General features: G+C 39.2%; 1 protein-coding gene across 3 annotated transcripts in view; it reads left to right on the forward strand.

The window, feature by feature from the left end:
* The window catches only part of MACROD2 (mono-ADP ribosylhydrolase 2), an 892420-nt gene that overhangs the window by 512178 nt on the left and 364253 nt on the right, over positions 1–15989 (forward strand). For all 3 annotated transcript variants that reach the window (XM_055816691.1, XM_055816689.1, XM_055816690.1), the window contains exon 6: positions 8951–9072. In XM_055816691.1, the coding sequence (XP_055672666.1) occupies positions 8951–9072 (122 nt within the window). The remainder of the gene's footprint in view (positions 1–8950; positions 9073–15989) is intronic.

Below are 15989 nucleotides of genomic sequence, written 5' to 3' on the forward strand. Positions count from 1 at the left end.
TGTGTCTTCTACTGAGAGGGTTATGTAGATTAGAGAAATGTGCTATGAAGATGATGATGTCTGGTTTGTGGAAGTGGAAGAAGTTTGTTTATTCTCAAGAAAACAAGTAGAAGTAGTCAATGAAAAAAATGAGCATGGCACCTTTTTGCAATGTGCCACCATCAAGGAATAGATGTGTCATAGTGAAGCTATGAATGTAATAAAAATTTCCCTGAAACTTTAAGTTATACTTTATTGCCTCTTCAATAAGCCCATAAAACTATCTATTAAGGAAACAGTTCTTTCAGACTGATTTTTAAGAACCTTCTTACCTGAAGCGATCTGATTAAAAAATTTGTATCCCTTCATGGGGCAGATAAAACCAGTGCTAGCAGTTTTCCCTCTTTTCAGCTGAGGTTATTCTGCCCCTAATGTTGTGTTTAAGGGTTATTTTGGTTTGGTCTTCTGAAAACTTTTTATATGGTCACTGGTCCTTTCAAATGAAGACAAGTGTTTTGTAAACTTTTATACTGATATTCTTAAATCCAGTCTGAATGACAAATAACTTCAGTCATTCAATAACTTCATAAAGGGAAAGAAAGCCTTGAAGTACTGGCACAACGAGCCCTGGTTCTGACGCTTGCCCTGCGATCAGTCTGGGGACTTGCTTATATTGAAGATCCAGTTCAAGATTTCCCATGGCCACGACAAACACTACGTGTTGGGCTGTGTGGGGTTTTGGTTTTTTCAGTGCTTTTCATGTAGTTCTTTTGGGATGTGCTTTCCTTTGCTTTAGCATCCCTGCAACAATCTCAACTAAATAATAAAAGGTTGTTTAATAAGAAACCTTAGTAATGTTATCAAAACAGAATTTGCATAGGAAAAATCCTTAAAATAGGAAATAAAGGGCTTTTGCTACAGATTGTTGTTAAATTAATTGAACACTGAGGCATTGTTCTGCACATGGGGAAACTGGAAGAATTTCAGTTCCAAGTTAATCTTTTCTGGGTAAAATTAGTCTGGTACTAAGTTTTGTAGTGAGGCTGAGTGAGGGTTTTTGTGGTGGGTGATTGTTTTTTGTTTTTTTTTCTTTCTTGTGGGGGCTTTTTGTTAGGGATGTTCTCATTTCCCCCCACCCCCTGAAGGGCATATTTATGCTTTAACTGTGCAACCCACCAGGCGAGGTAACTAAATCAGCTTTAATGAAATGGGATTGGAGACTGAAAACAGCCCAAGTGTAGCAAAGGGTGTGTGTGTGTGTCTGTGCTTTAGGCAGGTGAGAGCATTAGCTCATTTCTGATTTCTGTGCCCCTGTAATTAATTCAGCCCCCAAAGTAGAACCAAAGTTAACTTAAACCCTAGTTGTATATTTCTATGGCTTGTGTCACACGTTTGTTTTAGGGCATTATTTGCAAGCTTCTCTTTTGAATCAAGTGTGATTAAATATACCTTTATGTGGCTAGTGTTTTCCTTCACCATGCTCTGTAGTTTGGCTTGAGATTTTTGTGGAATGGCAGACTGGCATTCTCTTACTTAGTGCCTTAAGAACAAGCAGTTCAATTTAAGGGCAAACAAGTTTATTTTTGAGTGCTGAAAAGCCTTCTGACTGAATTATTAGATTAATTAAAACCAAACTTACTCCCAAACATCTTTTGCTGCTCAATGAAGAGAAATTTAAAGAGACAATCTTTGTTCATGCCTTCCTACATGTAGCAAACAAACCAAAAGACAGATTAAGGCGTCTTTGTCTATAGCTTTGTCCAGTTGCAAAGAATAATAGTCAGAGTAAGGTGGAGAGCATTACTTGTGTCAAGGGGGTCACTTGGTGCGTGTTTCGCAAGCCACTCAGTGAGGATGGTGCTTTGGTGAGCTCCTCTGCTGCTATTAGCAAAATGAGGTTTGCTATAGTGTGATGAGGACAAAATGTGCTGGGGCAATGTATTTTCATTTTGTCTGTTCTGTTTTCCTAAGTATATTGCGGTCTTTATTTGGGTAGATGATTTGTAGAGGAGAACAAGGATACTATTTGAGCATTTCTGCTGCGAATTCTTCAAGTTCAGGTTAGAAAAGAAAACAGAAATAGCAAGTCATGGATGTCATAATTTCATGTTAAGTCACGTTGTGTTCATTTCACATCTATTGGTATCACATGAACATCCCAAATGGAGCCGTTGCCTTTTAGCTTTACATGTAGGCAATTATTTCCATTGAAGTTGTGGGGCCGTCTGTCTAGTTGCTGCTTTGACATCTGTCATCGTCGTACTAAATTACTTTGTAAAACCTATTACTCTGGGATATAGTATAGTGTCTCTTAATTGCACCACTTGCTTCTCCTGCCTGAACAGAGCCTACTTTTGTTTCTGACGTTAATGGTGAGGCCCTGATGGCAGAATGATGCTGTAAGTTCATTGAAGGGGGGGAGCTGCTCTGGGATTACATGGGCATACTTGGGCCTTGTATTTTACGACAAGCACAAGTGCCAAAAAGGCTTGGGCTTTGACTTGTGTGACTTAATTCTCTGGCCGGCTGTTGAGGCGGCGGTATAACCATTGCGAATAAGCTCTCTGTGTTTTTTAGCTTCCCGCGGATGCTGGGCGATGGCTCACTGCTAAATGCTGGCTATTGAGGGCAGGCTTCTGTGGCTCCTCGGAGAAACTCTCTGGTTCAGCAGATCCTTTGCCTCTCCCTTTGGGAATATTTTTTTCTGACTGTCTCTGCTGTCTCATACTTAAAATACATACCTAACCCACAAAGAGGGATGCTCGTTAATCATTTACAATAAACATATTCTTTACCTTTTCTTTGGCAGACAAGGCTATTTAGGTGAAAAATGGCTTAAAATATTTCGCATGAATGACTTCTAGATAGCATAGCCTTTATGGCTAATGAAACATTTCTTTTGATTCGCCCAAAACAGCTGATTGGATCACTGAAGGCACCTATGAGAGGTACAAACATCAGTATGAGCGGTGCTTATTGCTTCAAGCCCAAAACCCCTGTCTCTTTAACTGCTGATAAATGCAACATCTATCTATATAAAACAAAAATACCTCTGAACTCAGGAGCTGTGTCATACGTAGTCTTACTCAGCTTTGCATGATCTATGGAAGATGTTGTCTTGCATTTAAAATATTCAACACTGCTAATCTACTTTTGGAGACACATATTAGTAAATAAATTAGGCTGTGGTCCTAGGGGATTCATTTAAGCTGAACTTAAATTAACAGTTGTTTGTTAAACACTGAAAACGCACATTTTATGTGCAAGTGCATGTAACTAGAAATAGAAAATTAATAAGCAGAGCAAATTTGTATACCAAAGCGTTAGGCTACATGCATTCCTAAAGAACAGGGATATTCAATGTGTACAAATATCTGGAGGTAATTCCATTTCCTATCAATCGAACCACAGCTATCCTTTTTCAGCACCAATATGGTGGGTGTTTATTGTATAAGTCAACTGATAAGATTTACAAATGGATCCCAAACGCTCTCAGTTTTTGTCAGTTTTTTATTTTATTCAATGGCACACGCAGTGCAGTAGCTTCCTTCTTAAAATTCATACGGTTCCTGCTGTGATTGACAGGGTACAGCTTCATTATGCAGTTTGCTAGATGGGCCGATTATGGCTATGAATGCGTGAATGGGATGAATGAGAGAAATGTGTAATTGATTCTAGCTGTGGTCTGCTGGTTCATTAACGGTGTGAATGTGCCACACTCCTGTCTGTAAGGGAAGAAATGAAAGTTATTTGTACTTTTTCAGGTGTTTGGAAGGACTCGTTATGCTAATATTTTTGCCATCTAGTGTCACTTTTATGAAGAACAAGGGAAGAGTCAATTACATCAGTCCTGGCTGGTTTTTGAGGCACAGTCACTTCTTATCATCCTTTTATAAATTGAAGTTGTGTTTTGTCTTTGCCCAGGTAACTCTGCCCTTTCTCTGTAGCAGTGTAGATAACAACTTGTGTGACAAAGAGCACGTTCAGATGTATGGACCGATTTCTTCAATAAAAGACCAGAGAAAAGAAGCCTCACTGGCCGTTTTACACCTAGATTTTGTATGCTGCAGCGGAGGTGGTTTCATTTTTGACTGGCCTGCATGGGAGTTTGAGGAAGGAGTTGCTGTGCTTTTGAAGTGTTGATTAAATGCGCAAATTGTATTTATTTTCACTGGTGGCTAAGTAGTGACAAATATGTTTTAAATGCCCAAGTGCTTGTTATATACTTGCAGATTAGTTTGTGGTTTACACAAGATTCAGTTGTCTGCTTTCATTATAGTGCCGCAGGGAAAAAGATGAACAAAACCAAGTAGAGATGATACAGAGGGTGCTCAGATGCAAATCGGGGTGTGACTGTCATGGGCCTTGCTTCGGCTGCCGGAGTTTCTAACCTAATGCCTGGAAGTTAAATGGCTGAAAATAGCAGTAGTTCCTATAAGCTGTCTTTGGGTCAAGCATGTGTTGCAACGCAAGTCTTAGAAAAGCTGGTGTGAAAGTAAAATGTTGCTTCAGCCCTAAAGGAGCTCCAAAACACGGTTGTGCAATATCAATCAAGGCTGATGCTTCCTTTTGACCATGCCTACTTTATTTTTTTATCCCCCCGCCCCCCCCCCCCCCCAAGAAACGTTTCCAAAGACAATCTCCTTTCCTTATAAATATAACTTTAAAACTAAGCAGCTTAATTAGAATTATAAGCACTTTGATCCGTACTGTGGCCCAAATCACAGATGAAAATATACCTTCCTTTGGGGCTCTCCACCTTGGTGTACTCTTAAAAACGTAAGCAAGCGCTCTGCTCTGTGTACACAGAGAAGGTGATTTACGAACACATGGATCACAACTTTCTTTTTAATGAAGTTTCTTATCAATGTTCTTGGCTGGAAGACTGACCATAGTAAATCAGAAGCTTCAAAGCAGTGCCGGCAGCTTCGTTTAACGTAAAAATCAGAATAGTACAAATGATGAGCGTGGCATTCTCTGAGCTGACTGTACCAGGTTTTAGCTGGTTTTGAAGAATAAAAAAATATATTAGGGGACATCTTGGGGAAACGTTTATGTTCCTTGCTCCTTATTGACATCATCAAGAAGTGTTCAAACAGCAAAGGGATGCAGTAGCTCCAAGAAGGAGCGGGAACTGTTTGGTAGCAGATACGTCTACCATGCTTTCCTAGCCAGACTAAATATTTTTGGAGTTTCTCTGCATTTCCCCCAGTTTAAAAACCTTTAGGTGATGAGACCTTCCTCCGTCTCATGCTGTTGTGCCTCTGCATGCACAGTGTATCTTCAGCCTGTTGTCGTGCCCATCCCCGTGGCTGGTACTCCCATCTGCATTGCCCTCTGCACTCGGTTTGCCTTCTCCTGCGGTGAAACTCATCCCTGCACACATCCTGTGATGGTCCTTCACAGCTCTTGAAGCCCAGCCTGGAAGTTGTTTGCTTCAGAAAGGCTGTGCAGTTCTCTAGGGTGGATGCTGGTTCTCGCCATGGGCAGACTGGTGTGGAAGGTGATAAGCAGGGCTTGTGCGTCCGTGTTTGTCCTTGCCAGTGGTGCTGGAGCTTTGCATTTGGAGCTGGCGACTGTAGCGGGTGGCTGGAGCAGCAGCAGGGCAACGGTTCTGCCCCTTAATTTTCTTGCAGACAGATGCCTGTAGATCACTTCCCTCCAGCACACCCACCCTTCTCCCTCCCCCAGCCCCATAGCATACAAATTTCTCCACTTCTGTGCGGCTGGGTGAGGGGGAAATGTGCGAGCAGAAAGGAAACTTTGTTGTGTCAGACAGCCTGGCAGATTGACACGGTCTTCGTAGATATATTAAAAATAAATGGCTGTGCTTCAGCCCGTGAAGCCTGATCCTCATATATTAACTGCATGGGGTGGGGGGAGAGCTGTTTTATTTTCTAGTTTGCTTTTTTGCCTGTACAGTCTCAAAGGGTTTTGTGTGCCTGCAAATCTTAACGTATTGTGGAATAGCTTGCGCAGAATAACGTATGGTTTAGGCAATGTAGGGATACACTGATTTTATTGACAAAGTACAACAGTAAAATTAATCCTTCCCTATTCCTCTGCTGACCATGAAACACTGTCGTAGTAATGATGCTGCTCTGCCAATAAAATCTTGCTCTGTCATGTGTTTCACAATAATAATGTACTCAAGAAAAACTATTTTTGTCGATGACATGCTGTAAACAATTACAATAGTTTTGATATTTTATAAACCAGTTCATAACAGTTTTCAGTGTCCTGTCTAAAGAGCCAACTACGATGGGCTTGTAAAAATTAAAACATAAAACTCAGGAACTGCATTAAAAGTTACCTATTTACATGAAGCATCTGGTGCAGCAACAGAGGGTTGCTAACGAGGCACTGTGAAAATGCTAAATCGGGAAGTTCTGAAACAAAGATGACAAGAAAAACATTTCCCACTTTATTGAGCTGAGAGTTTTTAAAATTAGCGTTTAATAATGGAAGACTAAAGGAATAGAGTTAAACGTGTAATGAGTGAAATGCATCTAGAAATGATACTAAGGGGAGAGTTTCATACAGAAAGATCCAAGCAAGAATTTGGTGCTTGGGCTGTTCCCCAGACCTCCTTGTTGTGATGTAATAAATTAATAATTTAAGCTATTAAGCTTCAGCTTTTAAGCAGCTGTACCTTGAAATGCAAGTTAACTCAGCCTTAGCAGAAAGAGGGAAACCTTTTATGATTCCTTTTTTTTTTATTATTCATCTCTTTACACTTTCTTTTTAAGTTGTTTTTATAGTCGTTCCTTTGCTTCTTGGCTGGTGGGTGCTGTGAATTTGAAATACATCATGGTACCTCTGATCTTAGTGTCTATAAATGTAGAATGACCTTGTCTGAGACCGGGTTCACAGGTATATTCCTTCCCCCTGGCTCAGTAATTGCAGCTTACCTTTTTCAAAAACAAAGAGCAAGAAACAAAAAAAGTCAAGAGAAGCCTTTTCTTTCTCTGAAGTTGCCAACAGGCAAGTGCCAACACTTCCAGATGGAAACCTTTCTTGGAAAGCTTCAACCTGAAGGAAACTGCTGTAGTCATGGTCTGAAATTATGGTCTTTCCTAATGGATGTATGCACACACCTTATCTCTGCAAGAAGCAGCAAATTTTAAACTAGTAATGCTATTTCTTTTTCTCTGTCTTAATAGTTCTAAGTTTATTATAGCAACTAAAATGTGCATGGAAAAAAACCCAACAACAAAAGCCAAACACAAACCTTGTTTTCTGAGCTCCTGGGTGAAGCCATTCTGCTTGTTTCAATCACCTGCTATCATCCTGCTCATCAGTGGGTAATTAACACCTACTTTCCTGGTTCCCTTACCTGAAAAGCTGTAGGGAGGGTTTGCTGGAGTCCCTGTCTGGCAGCTGTGACATTCAGCAGAAATTATCCAATCCATCCATCTTGTTCCCACAACTAGAGAAAATTACTATGATCAAAATGAAGAATAGTTAACCTTTTAATTACGTCTCGTTAGGGTAGTTTTCTGTAGCAGTTAGGAGGTTTGAGCTCCTGCGAGTTTCATTTTCTGGGGGCTGGGACCCTTCCGACATGGCTTTATTGCTGAATTATCAATACTTTCTGGCTAAAGTAAATAAAAATGTTGGAAATTTTCAAAGCGTTATGCCTCAGCACATAACTCGCCTTTTCAGTAGTAGAGACCAGCGCTTGACAGGTGATGTCAGGAATAAAATAAATAATAAATAAAATAAAAAAAAGACAGCATATGTTTTAATGTTAATTTGTCCATTTTCACTTTGGTATAGATTGGAGAGAAATAATCAAAGACAGCTTAGACAAAGAATAACAGTGTGAATTCTGTAGGGCTGGTGAGTAAACTAAAATATTCTGGAGTGTAACAACAGCAGATGTTGCTTGGAAACGTGTCCCATATGGGACAGAAACAACCTAACCAATGGGTCCAGCGGCACTGTAATTGCAAGCACTTGCCTAATCCCTGTTTGCGGCAATGCTGCAAAAAATAGTGCCACTCTTCATTGCTGCTGTGTGTTGTAGGGGATGATAAGGGAAGGGAAAAAAAAAAAAAAGTACCTGTCACAAAAGCTCATTCTACTGTGTTTACATGTGGTATAGGAGAATGAAAATAATGTTTGAAAAGCAAATGTGCTTCCCTACTAGTTGAGGGAGCTGGGGGCAGGGGTACTTAAAAGTAAATTTAAAAAAATAAAAAATCATTACATTTTTTAGTGTGTAGATTTCAAGGGTTTTTTGCTCCGGGATTTTTCCTGAAATTTTTTTAATAGCACTTTAAAGACCTTGATTGCGGCATCTGATTTTGATGAGTCTGGAGGCATCATACCTAAGAGATTCCTTGACTGCACTTTTTCTTCTTGTTCATTACAAGTTTCTTCAAACAGAATATTTTGTTTTGTTGCATGATATTCCATTTGGTCTGATGTGAGAGGACAGCACATACTTTTAATAACTATCACGTTCATAGGTCACAACTTTTCTTAAAATAGTTTCTGAGAAAAGACAAAATATTAGACAAAAAAGAAGACCTGTGCATCACCATCAGTGTGCTGAGGTTTTGTGTAGTTACTTTCCCCATGAGTGGATCTTCAGGGGGTGAGAACAACTGTTTCAAAGCTGTACGGTATTTATAGTTGTAAAGCCCTAAAGGTTTATGGTATTTATGAAAACTTTTCACGTGTTCTGCATGTGGATTGCAGTACACATATAACAAGTGTTTAGTGCGTCTTTGTAATTTTTTACTTTATTCCATATACTTCAAAATTTAGGCTTTATTAATTTCACTCTTCATTATCACAGATGTAGCTGTTTATATGATTTGCAGTTACAAACATTTCCTTTGTGTCTAGGTACAGCACCAGAATGGATTGACTTGCAATGTAGTATTTGGCAGTCATGACATAAGTAATAAAACCAGGCATAGGATCTCTGATTTTTTTTAATCTTATTTTTTATTTCCTGCAGATGTGATCCATACTGTTGGGCCGATTGCAAGAGGCCATCTCACTGACACTCATAAAGAAAACTTGGCAAACTGCTATAAATCCTCTCTGAAACTGGCAAAAGAAAACAACATCAGATCAATTGTAAGTACTGTATGAGAACACGTTATTTTTTCTAATTTGGATCTTTGTTTTCTTGCTGCAGAATAATTATAATGGTAGACTTCCAGAAGGATATCTTGCTGTATGTGATGTGAAAAGCAAGAAATTAAATATCATTTGGCAAAAGCAGTCGCTGGAAGAAAGGGATAAGCTTATTGTAGGAGGTAGGGAAAGTTGGCCTGGTAGCGTAGCAGTACAAACAACTGTCTCATTAAGAAAAGGAGGGAGCTGTTCCCATGGCTCATTCTTATACTACTTATTAAAAAATATTTTTATTATGTGATACAATATAAGATATAATATATGTACATAAATATGTATAATTAATATACTATTTTAAAATAATATTTATTGTACTATTTATTAAAAAATTATTAGAAGTCACTGGCCAGGAGGATAATTAAATGCAGTATTGCCTGCAAAATAGCTGAGAAGTGATTAATTTGTTGTTCTGTTTGTTAAAGTTTCTACCTAAAAATAAAGGTATCAGTCAAGTGGTGCTGTTTATAGCACACCCCCCACCAAAAGCAGTCATAAAATAGCCTGTTATATGATATTCAATGGAATTACAAAGGGTCTTTGATTTTGGGAAATACATTACATTTTTGTGCCTCAAAAACCTACATTTTCCGTCAGTAGAGAAGAGGGGCTGTTCCCTCTCCAGCACTGGAGCCTTGATTCTGTAGCTCAGGCTGTTGTAGCTGAAGGCTTTATCCATAGGTTAGCTCCCTATATGTTTAACCAAGAAGGAAGTGATCACCTGGGCCTGACTTCACACCTTCTGGGTCATTTCGCTGGTTGTGTGATAACACATATGTTTGGCAGCTTGGAAAACACACACTTAAAAAATTGTTAGTTGGCTCAGTGGTGCTATAGCAGGCTGAAGTACTTGTTAAAGGAAAGCCATTAATGTGAATAGCTGCAAATGGAAAATAAAGCTTTTTGACAAGAGGAGCAGGACAGGTGTAGGGCTTTGAGCCGGGGTTAGATGTGCCCTTCGGAGTCAAACCTGATGTATATTCCTTATCTTATTTTCTTGTTGGTGTAAACTGTGCTCTTCACACGTTTTTTGGCTAATTAAATCCTCTGGACTTCTCAAAATGGTGCCCAGTGAGCCATCTCTGTCATTAGCCAGCCACAAGAGGGAGGTGGTACCCAATGCAGTTGTTGTTGCTTGGGTTTTGTTGCTGTTGTCGGTTATTGTTTGTGGGGTTTTTTGTTGTTTGTTTTGTTTTCATTCTTTTTATGCTAGGCACAAAAGTTAGAACTGAAAGCAAACCTGAGGTGGGGGGACATGTTTTGAACTCCTTTCTGGGATTGTTTAAACACACAAGGATGTTTCTGTCCTGATGTGATTCTCAGAGCCAGTAAGATCTCTATGCTCTTGCTCCTACATTTATCCTTGTTTCCTGCCTTTAGTCTGTGAGCAGTGACGTGCTGCTTCTGAGGCAATCAGGTTAATGAGAATAAAGTTCCTAACAAGAGGCAGGGAAGAAAAGAAAAAAGAAATCAATAATGAAATGGTGTAAAAAAGAATATTGAAATAACGAAGAAAAAACTGCAGTGGGTATTGTTCAGTGCTGGTAACCTATACGTCTATAGGGATTCTGTAACTTTAGGACATGCTAGATGGTAGCCTGGTATTTAACTGGTAATAACGAGTGGTCGTACTAACGGGTTTCATGAAAACTAGCCTGATACTTTAGTAAGAAAAAATGGCCACGGGAGAAATCGTCCACGGATTATTTCCTTGTTGGTTAAGAGCTGTTGACTCTGCACCTGTTCGAGATAAAAAATACTCGACACCCAGACTTGCAGAACACAGCTGCACAAGCTGAACAGGAGCCAAGAGCCATTCATTCATACCAGCATTAAGAAGCTTAGCAAGCAATATGGATTTTAAGGTCCACATGACAGATCATGGGCTGTTCTGAAAAGCCTTAAGTCCAGTGATTTCAGTGATGCTTTGGGAAGTGAAGGCTACTTGAGTGCCAACCCTAATGAACAAATCAAGCCTGGAGCAAAGTAAAATGTATAATTCATTCAATTAAGGAGCAGTAGATTACTGTGAGTCTGGAGAAAAGAATACAAAGTGCATGTGGGTTTCACAAGATCCACTACAGTAGACAATAGGAGGAAAGGGAAGGAAATGAATAAAAGTATCTACAGACTTCTGAGGCTTGCAGAGAGACCAGAAGCACTCAAATAGACAGCATCTGAGTGCAGTCTGGATTACGGCAACAGATGTATTTGGAATAGGGAGAAGACAATGAAAAATTGAAGGTGGGGAGGGGGTACCTCTGTAAAATGAAGAAAAGAAAATTAGTTGTGCTGATTGAAGGTGTATTTTGATTGCCTCTTTAACAAGAAGATGAAATAACTCTGGGAAAGAGGAAAATGAGGAATTTTAAAATAGGTACTGAGTAAAACAGGAAAAGCAGGATACTTACGACATGTAAATAAATATGTACTGATCATAGCAAGTTGTAGTATACTAAAAGAAGTAACTAAACTGGAAAGCATCAGAGTGCTAGCAGTTGTAGTAAATGAGAAGGAAGTAGAAAGACATTAAAAGATTGTAGCAACATGAGTGTGCTGCTTATCTTCAAAACAGAAAGGACAACAAGTCTAGAAATTAATGCAAAAAGAAAAAATCCCACATTTCAAACTGTTTTTAACATGAATTGTGTCATAGGAATTAGAATTGCTGGAGGCATTACGAATGAAGAGTAATGATGAATGGCAGTGTATCAAGTTGGACAGAAGTGTGCAGAGTGACTCAGGGTGCACTGCTAAATGCAGTTTAATTTAACATCTTAATGATTTTTGAAGAGTACATAAACAGCTCATTAATTACATTTACAAATGATACTACATTAGGCAGTGTTGCAAACACTAGAAAAGGACAAAGATATATGATGACAATTGATTACAGAGACTGTGAATATAACCTCATCCAGCATCCGCTACAGCACCAGAAGGGAGTTTTTGCCTCCACTTCAGTGGAAGATAGGTCAGAACCAGAGCTGACAGCTACAGTGTAACTCGGCATGGGAAAGATGAAGTAGCATATGGTGGGGTAAAATAACCCAGTGCACAAGCAGTGGAAGGGAGAGCTGTGCTGGAAAACCAGCATAATGAGGAAATGGTCTTGAATAATAAGCTTCAAATTAGATATCCTTACAGCAGTCACTTGTTTTGTTTCAGTATTACATATTGTTGAGTTGCCTACAGAGAAATGATGGATTTCAGAGAGGTTGTAGTTTCCATTCAAAATGGGCTGGGGAGAACAGAAGTAAGACTCGGAATAGATCAGAACTCGTGCGTATATATGCTTGTGTAGAATATTTTGCATACTGAGGAAGGGAAGCAATGCATCTCAATTTACACAGTACTTTAAGAGCAGCTTTATGGAGGGGGGGAGAGAAGAATGTTATTGTGTGTATGACAAAATGGCAGTTAAATGGTGTAGATGGTGTCCGGTTATGGACAAGAGGAACTCTCTGCTAGCTCATGGGGGATGACTCAGATCTCATCTGAAAATGTTACAATGTCAAGGTACGTTAAAAAAAAAATGCAATCGATAAACCCAGAGATCAGGTAAGGAAATAAAATTAAATACCAGTCAGCATGATTGCCAAGGTTCGTAATTCACCAGCAGCCCAGCCATGGGCGAGGATTTGCATAGCCATTAAGGCAGAAAGAAGAGCTTCAGGAGTGAATTTAATTCTCTGCAGGATTGTTCAGAAGAATCAAACAGCTCCCGACATTTGTCCCTGCACCCGTTTTCTCAAACCTTTTGCTCTCAATAGGAGCTTTCAAATGCCATATCAATTATTTTCATACAGGAGTTTCTCTCACAGGTCATCTACTCCATCTACCTTTAGGGTTACCAGTGTAAGGTTTATCTTTGTGTTTGTCCTTGTTATCTGGCATTCCTGAAAACGTGCATCACTTTTTCCTTCGCGTTTGTTTGTGTAGCTGTGCCCGCTGTAGGACACTTGAGCTGCTTTGACTGCTGTGTGGTCATTGGTGCCCCGTGAGGCTTTCCTGTTGAATGAGTCATATTTATACAATCCTCTGCCTGGTCAAGAGGATACTTGGGACATTGTTTCTGTTTATCTCTGCTCAAGTTGGACAGAGCAACAGGAGAAAAGTATTTAAGATAATACAAGGAGTTTATTTTAGGAGCAAATAGTCGACATTTAAGCAAATTAAGTTTCTTAAATGTTCAGGATAATTTTCTAATACTGTAAAAAAATTGTATTTTGGTGTTGGTCTCTTTAACACACTAGTAGCAATTGCTATTCTGCATCAATTAAATTGCCACTGCCTGAAACACTGGGAATACCTTATAGATAGCAAATCTTCACCGAAAGAAGAAATGGGAAAAATAGTCCAGTAGGTGCTTTTTCTGTTATCCTGTACTGGTTTTCTAAATAAGAGAAAGAAAGAAAAATCTTACAGGCCAATTAATGATTGTTAGGTTATCAGGCAGAGTGGGGGAGTTGTAATCACTGTTTTCAGGGATTAAACTGGTCCCCTGTTTACACATTGTAAGAAATTATTTACTTTGTGCGCTCTGACTTTTTCAGAGGACCTCCTGTCCTGGTTATCTTTGCATACGTTGCTTTGAAGTTATCAGATATCCTGGGACTTTTCTGAACATCACGTACTTCATTCAGACTTTCCTTGTGGTTAGAAAAAAATCTCAATCTGTTGATGTCAGGTGAAGCTGGGATTGCAGTTGAACAGAGACCTTATGAACTACACAGAAAACAAAAAAAAGATGCTGTGCATTCTTGTGGGTGGGATCCAAATCAAAAGGGTTGTAGCAGGTCTGCAGAGAAGGGAAGTCGGTGCTGATGTCTCACCCGGAGGCTGGGCAGCTGTCCTCTGCTGGGGTGACGGGAACGCAGAAGTTTTATTTGAGGACTACAGCTCTGCTGTTGTTCAGGACTGTCCTCAGCATCGCAGTCTTCAGGATTGCTTCATGTTGACAGGGGATGAATTGTAAAGCTTTAACAAGAAGCATTTCTTCAGACCATGCTCTCTGACCTCCACCTCTAGGGAGATTTATGGCTAACTTGTGGGGCTGGAGGAAATCCTCAAAGAGTGTGGCTTTGTGAGTTGCACGAGGCCTGCTTATCACCAACAAATATATTAACAGAGTTAAACACAAAATACAGATTATTTTTTTTTTTTCCATCGGTTTCTTATTGTCATCTAGGAAAGAGTTCATGTTGTTGTAGAGTCTTATTAGATTAGTTTGCTGTTGCATCAAAAAACACACACCAAAAATATGAGCCTGTCTTTCTGCCAGGATGTTTGTGCTATGAATGACAAAAGGTGGTCCTGCTCCAGGGAAAGCCTCTTCGCTGGACCTGTCAGCGCAGCCACCCTGCGCCTTCTGTCTGCAGCGTGTAAAGGCAAAAGGCCATCTCAGAAAGAAATATCTCAGAAGTAGAAGGACATATTCAAGGGCTGTATTGCTCATCTTCAGGTCGAGTGGAAAAGCTGTCAGGTGGCAGTGGGATGGCTAGTGACCTGTAACGGTGGGATATTGCTGGGAGAGTAAGTTGTCTCTTGACTCTGCATAAAGTGGGTCCCTGCTGCGCACACAGTTTACGCTGCCTTTTGGTTGGGGTTATTGCAAAAGTATCCTAAATAAGATCGGGACATGCTTTTTGAAATCCACATTGTGCCTCCATTTCTAGGGTCTTAAACCAGTGTACAGAATGTATGTTATGGGCTGTGTATATGTATGTACTGCTTTTAAAATATTATTTGAGGCTTTATTAGAGAAGTTTTCCTTCCATATAAATGTTAAGTTAATAAACAGGGAGTTTCAACTCGTATCCTTTTTGTAGGTGGTTTTTGCAAACTAGGGTCACTTACTTTTAGTTGTTGTTTGGGGACCGTCAAAGTTAATACCAATACTAGTATGACTCAATTGTACAGAAGCACAACTGGAGACTTATTCAGTGTGTCATATAAAAATAATTTGAGAAAGATACTTGCCACTTATCCATTTATAGCACTTAAAAATAACAAAATTGTCTTTTTAATTGTATTCAATATGTATCCCCACCTGTAATTGGGGTTTTAAAAATAGATTTTGCAGCTGCGCACTGGTATTCTTGGTATTTGTATTAACCTTTAAAGGGGTGTTGTACCTCTGGTAGGCTGCACTGTTTCTCTGAGCTTAGTTTGAGTGGAGGCACACTTAGCTTCTGTGATGCCTGAATCTTCAATTATTATTTATGGACTTGAATTTCCAATACTAAGTTCAAACCCAGAGTGTTCTTAGCTCCTCTTGTTCTAAATTTTAAAATTAATGAAAGAAGAATTTCACTTGAATTGTAGAATGGTACATAGTATGGTGTACTAGAACACGTTGCTCTAACAGATTGTTTTAAAGTCTTGCCTTTACCTGGCTTGTTCTCTCATGATAAGAGTTATGTTTAGGGAAAGGTAAAGCAATTTTTTTTTTTTTTTTTTTTATGTTTAAGGAAAGTTATTTCTTTCTGAGAATGTTGCCATAGCAATGAGATATAAGTCTGAAATTCCTCAAGGTTGACTTTATTCTGTCATCTGGTTTTCTGATACAGATTCATACCCACCAGTCAGAAGGGTTTCTTTGGAAGAAAATTTCCACAGCATCATAAATCCGCGTAGCTTGTTTCTTTGAAACACTTACTTAACTTGTAAGCTATGATATGACTGATCTTACATTTTCAAACTTTGTTTTCTCGCCAGCTTGGTCTTCTTTGCTTATTAACTTCCTTCTTCTCTTGGATATTTTTCAGATAAAGTCTTTAAAAAATATTTATCTACATTAAGTTTTGAAGTTTGCTTAGTTACCACGTTGGCTTTTTACATATGCATCAGATGAGGAG

This window comes from Falco peregrinus, chromosome 11 (assembly GCF_023634155.1).
Source record: "Falco peregrinus isolate bFalPer1 chromosome 11, bFalPer1.pri, whole genome shotgun sequence".
In the NCBI taxonomy this organism is placed as follows: domain Eukaryota; kingdom Metazoa; phylum Chordata; class Aves; order Falconiformes; family Falconidae; genus Falco; species Falco peregrinus.